The sequence below is a fragment of the Lynx canadensis genome, chromosome D1 (genome assembly GCF_007474595.2).
Source record: "Lynx canadensis isolate LIC74 chromosome D1, mLynCan4.pri.v2, whole genome shotgun sequence".
NCBI lineage: Eukaryota > Metazoa > Chordata > Mammalia > Carnivora > Felidae > Lynx > Lynx canadensis.
In genome coordinates this window covers 103,594,843-103,606,812 of record NC_044312.2, presented here as the reverse complement: position 1 = coordinate 103,606,812, position 11,970 = coordinate 103,594,843, and the positions used below count along the sequence as shown (strand labels likewise).

Sequence of the window (11,970 nt, the reverse complement as noted above, 5' to 3'; positions counted from 1 at the left end):
GCACAGAATTGTTGACTCACTGTGTGGCACACCTGAAACGAATGTAACATTGTGTATTAACTCTACTAAAAAATAAATTAAAATAAATAAAATAAAGGCTCCTCAAGCTGAAGACTGCAGCCACTTTCCAAGGTAAGCCAAGGTCAAGCAGAGCTGAGGCGTTTTCCCCTCCTCATCCCTCGTTTCGCCCTTCCTCTCCTTCCACACTTGGTTTTCTCTCCCTTGTCTGAGCTCTTCCTCTGCTAGGCTTCCAGGAGTAGGGAAAGCCCGGAAACACTTCAGGCTGAGGGGGAACAACAGGAAAAAGAGACCGTGCACCGGCATCAAGACACAAGCCCTTCGCCAGGTCTGCCGGCTCCATTTGCCTGTTATTTCTGCACATTGTTCACAGCACGGGTCTGAGCTAATATTCTGGCAGGAAACATGGGTCCAGCTAGACGGAACAGCAAGCTGTGTGTTGCGGAGTTAGATAGCGAGAAAAATCTTTGAAGACTTTGCTGATGATTTCCTTTCATCAGATATTTGTTTATGTATGCCAAGGGGCCTTGACAGGCTGGGTGTGCCAGAGGCGATGAGGACAAGGGTCTCAAGAGGCTTATGGCTACTTGTGGAGCTGGGTGGCTGCCCAAGTAATTGTGTGCTAATCAAGCCTGAGAGCCAAGACCTGGAGGACTGGATTGTAACCCGGATCAATAACAGAGGTTTCTGAAGGGAGGTGAAGACATCTGCATTTCCATGGAAATGCGTAAATGTCAATTGAATTACTGTGGAAGAATAAACTCATAAAGACACTAAGGGTTGTAGTTAAGACCTCTGGACTTAACATCAGACAGGCCAGGTTTTTCATTCTGTTTCCAACACTCACTAGTTTTGTGACTTTGGACCGTAGTTACTATCATTATTATTATTGCTGTCCAATCCCATCTAAAAGCTACTGGATTTTAGGAGCAGATAGTAGCCAGAAAAGGGAGACCAAGCATGAGATATACTGCCAGCTGGAGCTAATCTAAGAAAGAGGACGAAATGCTCTATCGTGGAGCATTGTTCATAAAGGTGAAAAAGGGGAAATGAGGGACTGGGGTTGTCATTCGGCAGTTTCTCCTTGTGTAAAAGGAGGAAAATAACAGGGTCAAACCCAAAGAGTTGGTGTGAGGACTAAATGAGTTAACTATGAGTAATACCTAGCATAGAGTAAGCCATTATTCTGATTTCTGCGATTACTTCCATTACTTCCATACTTCCATCATACGTGCACAGACAATGTTAAGAAATCTTCATGGCGTCTGTATTCTTGGGAGTGGAATAAGAAGTCAAGATATGAGGGATTTAGACTTTTTACTTCATACTGTTCTCTTTTTAATTTAAAAAAAATTTTTTTTAACGTTTTATTTATTTTTGAGACAGGGAGAGACAGCATGAACAGGGGAGGGTCAGAGAGGGAGACACAGAATCTGAAACAGGCTCCAGGCTCCGAGCTGTCAGCACAGAGCCCGACGCGGGGCTCGAACTCACGGACCGCGAGTCATGACCTGAGCCCAAGTCGGCCACCTAACCGACTGAGCCACCCAGGCGCCCCGACTCTTTTTTATTTTTAAAAAGAGATTTTAAATAAGATCTTAAAACTGTGTTACTGTGTTACAGAACTTGTTTTATACGATATAAACAGGTAGAACAATTCAAGCTCTGAGTGTATGGGACTTCAGGTTCAGAAATATAAAGGTGTGACCTTTGATTCTGAAATTGGGTTATTTGGGTTGATATTAAACTCTTCTAGCCTTAACTTTCTGTAAAATGGGTATAGTAGCACCTACCTCATAGGATTAAATGCTATCATACGATGGAAGGGTCCTGCATGTGCCTTACACCTCATCCATTCTCAACACATATTAGTTTACTATTTTAATTTTTTTTTAATTTTTTTAATGTTTTTATTTATTTTTGAGACAGGGAGAGACAGAGCATGATCGGGGGAGGGGCAGAGAGAGAGGGAGACACAGAATCCGAAGCGGGCTCCAGGCTCTGAGCTGTCAGCACAGAGCCCGACGTGGGGCTCGAACTCACGGACCGTGAGATCCTCGGACGCTCAACCGACTGAGCCACCCAGGCGCCCCAGTTTACTAGTTTTATACCATCCCATCCTCTGTCCTATCCTTTTTTCTCATTTTCATCGCCTCTTCCTTAATCACCAGATGAAATTCAAGTTGGCCCTTATGGAGAATGGCACAGAAGCAACAGAGTTCATCCTCTTGGGATTAACAGATGACCCTCATCTTCAGGTCCCCCTCCTCCTGGTATTTTTATTCATCTACCTCATAACTCTGGTTGGGAATGGGGGGATGATGGCAATCATCCGCGCAGACCCCCACCTCCACACTCCAATGTATTTTTTCCTCAGTAACCTCTCCTTCGTAGACCTGGGCTACTCGTCAGCGGTAGCTCCTAAGATGGTGGCCGCACTGCATTCAGGGAGCAAAGTCATCACCTACAATGGATGTGCTGCTCAGTTCTTCTTCTTCGCGGGTTTTGCCACTGTCGAGTGCTACCTCCTGGCCTCCATGGCCTACGACCGCCATGCAGCTGTGTGTAGGCCACTCCATTACTCCACCACCATGACGGCAGGTGTGTGTGCCCTCCTGACTGCTGGCTCCTATGTCTGTGGCTTCCTCAATGCCTCCATTCACACGGCAAACACCTTTAGACTCTCATTCTGTGGCTCTCACGAAGTAAATCATTTCTTCTGCGACATTCCGCCACTCTTAACTCTCTCGTGTTCTGACACTCGCATCAGCAGCTTGGCTGTCTTCTGTGTCGTGGGCTTCAACGTCTTCTTCACCCTCCTGGTCATCCTCATCTCTTACTTCTTCATATACATCACCATTCAAAGGATGCGTTCTGCGGAAGGACGGAAGAAAGCCTTCTCTACCTGTGCCTCCCACCTCACTGCTGTCACCATCTTCTATGGAACCATCATCTTCATGTACTTACAGCCCAGCTCCGGTGAGTCAATGGACACGGACAAAATTGCTTCTGTGTTTTACTCGGTGGTGATTCCCATGCTGAACCCCTTGATCTACAGCCTTAGGAACAAAGAGGTAAAAAATGCTCTCTGGAAAATACGCAACCAACTTTATCCTCCGTCGTTAAGTGTGAGTAGGAAGTAGACAGGTAACTGGGGGGGATAAACCTTCCCTCAGACCTAGATGCCATTGAACTCTGAGGTTTGGCAAATTTCAGCTCTTTTTTCTCCAAGAACAGTGGTTACTCCTGCCACTTGGGGAAATCACAAAAGCAGCACTTTAAAAAAAATTTTTTAATGTTTATTTACTTTTGAAACAGAGGGAGACAGAGCACGAGTGGGGGAGGAACAGAGAGAGAGGGAGACATGGAATCTGAAGCAGGCTCCAGGCTCTGAGCTGTCAGCACAGAGCCCGATTCGGGGCTCGAACCCACCAACCGTGAGATGATGACCTGAGCTGAAGTCAGATGCTTAACCGACTGAGCCACCCAAGCGCCCCACAAAAGCAGCACTTTAAAATGTCTCACTCGGGGAGATAATCTATTTAGTGAATAACAACATGGGACATTTAAACCCTTCTTGCACTAGTTTCTTGATGTGATTCAAAGCAGAAGATCAAAGCCTAAACTCAATGCACTGGATTTCCCCTTCCTTATTTTTAATTAGAAGAAATTTCCATTCACTATTAAAATTTGGTGTCAGGATCATATCTTCGTTGTAGAATATTTATCATTTGAAATGCACTGCATTATGCTTTTCATCTTTGGTCCATGGGTTTGAAAGTTAAAGCTTCTACTGCAGACAAAGGATGTTTTTATTAATTTTAATAATGCCTCGGAGAAAGTTTTCACTCAAAGGACAGGGCACTGGACCCAGAGTCAGATGCCCCAGCTGTCAGTCCTTCCAGCCGCACCCCGCGCCCCCCCCCCCCCACTCCACACACACATTCCTGTTCACTCATTGGTGGAGCACACTGTATTCTCAGTCTCCTTCTGCTAATGTGTTGGGACAGCTTTGGTAAAAAAACAAAAAAAACAAAAACCCCCCAGTGAGCCACCTTTGTATGTAACAGTTTCAGATAAGCTGTTTAAATTTTAACCCAAATAAACATATCTTCCTTGAGAGAGTTTGCACTCTGTTCTATGCTTTTGGCCTTTGTCTAACATAATTACCAAAGCTTGTGGAAGGTTTGGAGGAAAAAGCATTTTTTTTCCCCAAGGGCTATGATAGAGGAGATTTGTCTTCTGGATTAAACGCTTGCATTTTTAGCACCTTTAAGTTCGGTGAATCTATGATGAATACACATAATAGCTTTCTGTGCCCTCTTGACTTCTGTTTTTTCAATAATTCAGTTCACCTCTGGATCCCTGTTGCATTCCGATGTTCTTTAATTAGCTGCTACAAGAATAAAGAAGCCTGTAGAAATTTACCTACCTCCTAAATGTGAATGGCACAGTGACGGACAGCCCAAGTCCACCTTTGGGTCTTATTTTGTGTGTGGGATGGTATCAGCAAATGTGTGTGTGGGAGGCGGTGATTAGTTTTACTTCTCACATATCAACAGCTTGGTGGTGTTTATAGCCACAATTAGTCTAAATCACTACATATTTCATGATATCAACATCTCAAAAACAATGAAAAAAGAATTTCTGTTTTAAATGTGAAAACCAGAAATCTTGGTGGGCTAAAGCAGGGAGCTTAGAAAGTCAAATTCGTTTTGAGATTACCAAACTCATTCTGTGCAGGGCAACCTCTAACTGAGGAGAGGCGATGGTGGGTCTGGTGGAGAGAAGAGCAAAGAGGGAGTTTTGGAAATGAGGTTGACCTTTAGGAGAAACTTCCCCTGGCACACGGCCACCGCCACCTGAAGAGACCAGGAGCTTCTCCTGGATCCAAGACCTTGACTCCCTGGACCTGCCTCCTCTGTCCTCCACCCACCCCCCCCACCCCCCCTCCACCCCCAGAAGAGTGGCCTACTGAGCAATACACCTAGGAGAACAGTCTTTAGAAGCCAACATCCACTTCACATAGGAGTGGTCACTTCTCGGTGACTTACAGAAGTCACGGAGCTCAAGGGCGCCCAGATTGGGAAGTGAGTCTGGGAGGAGTTATCTGAGTGCCTTTTGGTCTGAGCTCAGCTTCTTTTCCTATTCGATCAATATAATTGGGTTCTTTTCCTCTTCTTTCTTTTTTTTTTTAAGTTTATTTATTTTTAAAAGAGACAGAGAGAGAGCAGAGGTGGGGCAGAGAGAAAAGGAGAGACAGAATCCCAGGCAGGCTCTGCACCATCAGCGAGGAGCCCAACACAGGGCTTGAACTTGTGAATTGTGAGATCATGACCTGAGCTGAAACCAAGAGTCAGACACTTAACTGACTGAGCCACCCAGGTGCCCCTCTCTTCTTTCTGTTCCTCTTCTACCTCCCTTTTCCCCTTCTTCTTTTTCTCTTCTCCTTTATTTTCTTCTCAACCCCTTTCTATCCTCAACCCAACCAAGAACTCTCCTCACCATAGGGGCCATTAGGCTTCTATGAAAAATCAAATTCTAAGGTTTGTATATCATAGCTGTTACAGTACCCAGTAAGATGTATTTCTGGGTGTGTTTCTTGTCCTTCCACACCTCAATTTAGGCAGAAAAGTATGAGTGAGAGGTCTAATGCCTATATATTTCTCTTGCCTGTGGAAGCCTTCCCAAACTAGAGTTACAGTTGACTGCAGATGGGTATAAGGGAATACCAGTTCTAAGGACAAGAGCTAGATAAAAATCCTTACTCTTCTTATCAGGTGTATGACCTCAAGAAAGTCATTTAATCTCTTTGAACCCAACATGCAGGGTCAATTGTTCAGATGACATGAGATAAAGTCTGTGGATGTGCCAAGCATGATGAATGCATATTTGATGCAGCAGATTCCTGTGCAAGCTGTCACCCGGCTATCCTGTGCTCCCCGCTTCTGGCTTCTTTTTTTTTCTTTTAATGTTTCTTTTTGAGAGAGAGAGCACAAGCAGGGGAGTGGCAGAGAGAAAGAGAGATACAGAATCTGAAGCAGGCTTCAGGCTTTCAGCACAGAGCCCGACGGGGCTCGAATCCACAAACTATGAGATCATGACCTGAGCTGAAGTTGGACACAACCAACTGAGCCGTCCAGGTGCACGCCCCCCCTACCCTGGTCTCGGCTTTTGGCTTCTGAGCTCCCTCCCTCTCTACCCCATCCAAGTCCAAGCTTTTATTTCCATCCATTGCCTAATTTCCTTTGTTCCAAGCTCCCAATTCCACATCACACACATTTCAAGCTGATATCACATGAGTATTCATTTCCAGAAGGTACTCAGAAGGAGACAGCTTGTCGCCAGCAAGACATTAATTTACAGAATCCACATTCCTGTGGGGAGCTTTTCACTTCCACATGGGAAATCCGTCAAATGGAGACTAAATGCCCATTTGGTTATTAACAACACCCACCCTCTCCCTGTGGGGATGGTCTGATGAATGCGGAAGCACTGAGTAAGGCTTGTAGCTCAGGAGAGTAAAGGCACGGGAAGACTTCCCTTCTTGAAGTGGCCAAAAACAGAAAGTGAAAACACATCAATCAAGACGATTATTTATATCAGGATACATTACCCCTTTGGAAAAGGATTCATGATTGCGTTATTCTAACTATGAGGCTCCCTTTGTATATTAGATGGTTTGTTTAGTTTTAGGTGTGGGGAAAGGAAAATTAAAATATTAGGAGTCTTTGACCATTGAAGCTAATATTACACAGTCATAACTCTTTAGCCTTCAAAGAGTCTTTAAAAATAACCTAGACCAACCCTCTCATTTTACAGTTGACAACCCCGATTCCCACAGTTTAACATGCTTCAACTCATAGGGAACCAAGTCTTACCAGACTTATTCATCCTTTATATTCTATAAAGGTTTTGAAGTGTCAGAAGACATTTTTACACTTTAACTTTCATTGTTCACCACCAGGTAGATTTTTGTGCTTCAGTTTTGCAGCTGAGGACACCAGAACTTTGAGAAGTTAGCTTACCTGCCTACTGTTCATAAGAGGAGCCAAGATTTGAACATGAGTCTTGCCTTCCCTGCCCAATTCTCTGAGAAAGAACAAGTGACCTTATATTTTAGTAAGTTTCAACAAAGGACTTATTTCATGTATAAATCATTTACAGACAGTCTTTCGTGATAAGTCCCTGCCGTGTGGAAAGGCACTGTGGAGAATACAAACAAATGTAAGACGGTAAGATATAATTCCTACTCCAACAAAGCAAATCTTCCTGCATACATGGGCATTGGTGCTATGTGCTTTGAGATTAATGACTCAGGATTCAATAACTTTGTTGGCAGGAATTTTTCCTATACTCCACGGAACACGAATGGATCAGAGCACATTTGTTTTCAGCTTTGAGAGTTGGAGTTGACACTTTGAATGCTACAGCCCACAGAGCGAGCCAGCCTCAGCCAATGTTTACTGGGCCCTGAGCACAGGCTGCACGAAAGGCATGGTGTGAGGTCTCTGAAGGAACCTGGCCACAGACAACACCATTCTTGCTTTGGAAATGGTTGCAGCTTGCAAATCATGCAGGTAAAACAAGACACGTACTACAAGGTAGATGGCAATTCAAGGCATTTGTGGTCATTGTCGAGTGGGTAGTATGGAAAAGAATAATTAGAACTCTTCAGAGACGAGACAGAATCCTGTGAGCAAGGAAAACTCCTTGGAGGAAGGGGAACTTGAGCCAAGCTCTGAAGGGGTGATGTAGAAGGAGCCCAGAATTCCAACATAGGAGACTTAGCTTCTGGTCAAAACCCTGCCACTTACTAGCTGTGAAACTGGCAAAGTCACTTACCTCTGAGCCAATTCCTTCCATGTCAAAGTGGAGATAGTAGCAGGCTACATCTTCCTCAAAGATGTCATAGGGTCAAAGTAGATAATGGACAGGAGAGCATTTTTAGAGTTGCTACCCTCTTGCTAATAGTATTGCTGCTGATAACGAAATCATTAGCAGAGCTGAATGGGGAGTTTTTGACCACCAGGGACCCACCTGAACCCAGGAATAGAGATGGGATGGCACATGGCAGGAACTTCTGTTGGCAGAAGCTGGTAGGAAAAGTAAACCACTCAGATTTCAAGTAGATGGGCCACCAGCTCCTCAGTCCATTACTTCTGCAGGCAATTAGGATTTGCTCCCGTCTGACCGGTTGAAGAGCCTGGACCTGTGAGAGCCATTGTGTCCTTACAGAGAAATCAGTTTCATAGCAAAACTTCTGTAGGATTCCACCACTCAGATACCCAGATCCAAGCCCAAGAACCTCACCTCCTATTCATGACATGAGATTTCTCAGTTGTTGGTCTGTGATTATTTCATAAGGGGTGTGGGGGTGGGGTGGGGTGTGTGTGGGGGTATAAGTTTTTGTAGCATGCTTAACCAGCAAAAAGTTAGCGTCTACACATACATACAAAGTCAGTGTATGCATGCATATACCCATATATTAAAGCTCCCTACAAATCAGCGGGAAAAAGATAGATAGCCCAATAGAAAAACACAAAATTGAGTTATTCAGTTTATTGTTCATGTCTTACCTCCAGTTTGGGGTAATGATGAACGGTGCTGATACGAACTTTTTGTCATGTGTCTCAGTGCACATGTGCATTCAGTTCTGTAGGGTATATACGTCTGAATGTGGAATTGCTGAATCAGAGGTGAACAAGGGGACACTATTTTCTAAAGTAGTTGTACCAGTTTCTACTCCCATCCACAGTGTGAGAATTCCCACTGCCAACACTTGGGATTACTGGGTTCTTAAATTATGCCAATTTGATGAGAGGTTAATGGTTTTTATTGTTGTTCAATTTGTATTTTTTGATTGCTGATGATGTTAAACATACTTTTCTGGGATATTTTTCAATTCTTTTAGCCATTTTCAATTGTGTAAAAATAAACTACAAACAGATATAAACAGAATGCATGGAATGGATACATATAGGCTTCTGCTCTATTCCTGACTTGGATGATGTCTATATTGGTGTTTGTAACTATTACTAAACTCAACCTACATGTTTTATGCACTTTTTTGTGTATGTGTGTGTGTGTGTGTGTGTGTGTGTGTGTGTGAATACACATATATGCATGTAATCAGAGTAAAAATGTTAAAAAAGGAAAATGAAACATAGTTCATATTCATTCCTATATTTCAAAACAGAAATTTATGTACTTTTCTGTTATGTGTCATGTTATGTACTTTTCTGTATAAGATGTATTTCATAATACTAATAAACAACGTTAAAAAAGATACATCTGACAGAGTTCCTATATTTAGGAACTTTATAGCATAAACTAAAGTGGAGACAGCACCTACATATAGGTAACTTTAATTCTATGTAGCAAATGATAAAAAACAACAAGAGATACACATAAATTGCTATGGTAGAATGAAGAAAGAAAAGATGCCTGGCCCAGGTGGGGAGGGCTGGATGTGGGGAGGGGGCACTAAAAAATGAAAACATTTGCTCTGGAAAAGACACAGCAAAATGAGAATGAAACTATGCAGATGTATTCAGCAAAGTGTTGTGTTTGTCTGGAACGTAATATTCATGAAGAGAAGTAATGGAAAATAAGTTTGGAATGATGTAAGCTGGTGCCCAACTGTGAAGAATATTCTCTTTTAAGTTAAGATGTTCCAATTTAAACTACAGATTCAAACTCAACTATAGAAAGTCTAGATATCATGCACGTATCAGGACTAAAGGTGGAATCCTAACTCCTGTAGACCATTTAGAACAGTTTTGCACATGCATCTGTGTTGAGTCAAAGCATTTTATGTACTTCAGGTAAATTGTTCAGCATTTTTTGTGTGAACACATATCCACCCAAAAAGTTATTTCAGCTTTTGTTGGAGCAGACATTGGTCATGTTTTGAAGTATCTGGAATCCATTTTCCTTCTTAAAAACATTGTGACTTCCTTGGAGAATGATCTCACCATCACTGGGTTGTTGGGAGAATCCCCTGTGTCTGCCCGAGTCTATGGGGAGGCAAAGCAAGGAGGCCTTTCCTTCCCTGGCCCCTAGAGAGAGATTCTTACAGAGAAGTGCATGGAGGTGTACAGAGGGCAGGTATGAGTTCTAAACTCAGCCAATTAGAAGTTCTCACTCTTCCAAATTTGAACCTGTGGCAAGAGATAATGCACAGCTGGAAGGCTTGGGGTTCATTTGCCCCAGTGGTGGGATTCAGGTGGGGCCATTCCAGACAGGACATAGTTTCTTTATTGCTGACTTCTGTCCCTTCGTCTTCCAAAATGCCCTTGGTTCCTGCCTTTTGCTCAGTTGCCCACAGATTCTGTGAACTTCATGATATCCTTTCAAAATTACTTCCTTTTTTTTTCTGTATGTTAGCCTGAGTCGGCCCGTAATAAAACATAACTGATACATCTAGCATGTGAGAGACACTCCGCCAGGGATTATATAGCGAACAAGAGACCAGATCCCAGCCTCAAGAAATTGAGAAATAGAGTGGAAATGTAACATTTTAAAAAGAGGGAGAAATAAAACCTGTAATAATACAAGAGGAATCTGTCAGCATTCTAACTAGTGAGTCAGTGGGAAAATGAATAATGCAGAGAAAGCATTGCCACAAAATTTATCTTAGCAGCAGAAAGCAAAGTAATTACCAAGCCATCCATTTTGTCATCGCGTTTTCTTGCTAACAATGCTGATTAAGATCCAGAGTTATTGCTATGGAGATGAAAGAGGCCTCGGGCTACTTCTGTCCCACCATCGTGTTTCAGATGAGGAAGCTGAGGCCCGGGGAAGTGGTCTGGTGTCCAGGAAGTGCCCGAGCCCGCTCTCGTGCCATGATCCACCCCTGCAGACCCTCACGCACGTCACAGCTGCGCTGGCCAGTGGCCAGTCCCACACCATGCTTGCAAACACCCACTTTTACTTCTCCTTGGATATTTCTGATAGAATCACTCTTTGTCCTTATGAACACGTAATTGGTTCTCTCTTCTGATAATGGCCACTTTATACCTAAGTGACACTTGGGCCTGGCTACAGCTGGAAAGAATGTGCTATCTAAGAGCCAACATGTTGTCTTTCTAGCAGAAACTTCTCTTTAGGACCCCAGCTACCTTCCCTTCACGTTTCCTCTCTTCAATCCCAGGCATCTCTTATGCCAGTAATAGTGTCTCCCATGGTGATGCCACGGGGAGCTGCCTGGGCCTCAGAGTCGCACTCCCTCCAGGAACTGCCTTCAGGGAGCTACTGTCCCAAGGTAACCTGCAACCAAGACTGCGCAGTGAAGGACACAAAGGCCTGCCCCCCTTGTCTTGTTCCTTTGAGATGGCTTCTGAGGGCCATCCTAGCTCCAGAGAGCGCCAAAGGACAGGCTGAGGCCCTGTGTCTGGGCCTGTCGCCATCTGTCCCTGACAGGTGCCATTCCCAAGAGCATCCCCCAGTGAGCCACCTGCATGCAAATCTCAGTCTCAGAGCCTGTTTCCCAGAAAATATGATCTAAGAAATCTCCTCACCCTCTCGCAATTCTGAGAGTGTCTCACCGTCAAATAATATTGTTTTACTTTTTCAGGAAGGTGAGCTTTGTGGTCTCAGAGATAAAATCCTACATCTCCAGACTTGTTTTCTGAAGTAAACAGAAAATAATAGCCCTGAGTTTCAAGCACACGACTTTCACGTTCCCTGGAGAGGTAAAGAGCCTTAGGGGCCATCACCTCCCTTCCCCAAGGATTTCCTGAGGGTTTCCTGTGTGCCAGGGGGCTCGGCTGGGCACTGTCACTTTTGTTTCTCACACTTATTCTGTTAGCATTGAATTCATTATCCTAATATGATGCTCGATAGAAGCTCAGAGAAGTGAGGTGACCTCACTGAAGGTCACCCAGCTGGAGAAATGTATCCTACTAAACGATAAGGGGTTGGTCATCTTCTCCTTTGGGTCCTTAGCAC

The 11,970-nt window shown here is 43.8% G+C and overlaps 1 protein-coding gene across 1 annotated transcript; it reads left to right on the top strand.

Annotated features, from left to right (window-relative positions):
• Nucleotides 1–2,207: 2,207 nt before the first annotated feature.
• On the top strand, nt 2,208–3,161 carry LOC115525991 (olfactory receptor 1444). The gene has a single exon (XM_030333441.1). It carries the CDS (start codon nt 2,211–2,213, stop codon nt 3,159–3,161), a length of 951 nt encoding a protein of 316 aa, XP_030189301.1. The 5' UTR covers nt 2,208–2,210.
• The last annotated feature ends 8,809 nt before the right edge of the window (nt 3,162–11,970 follow it).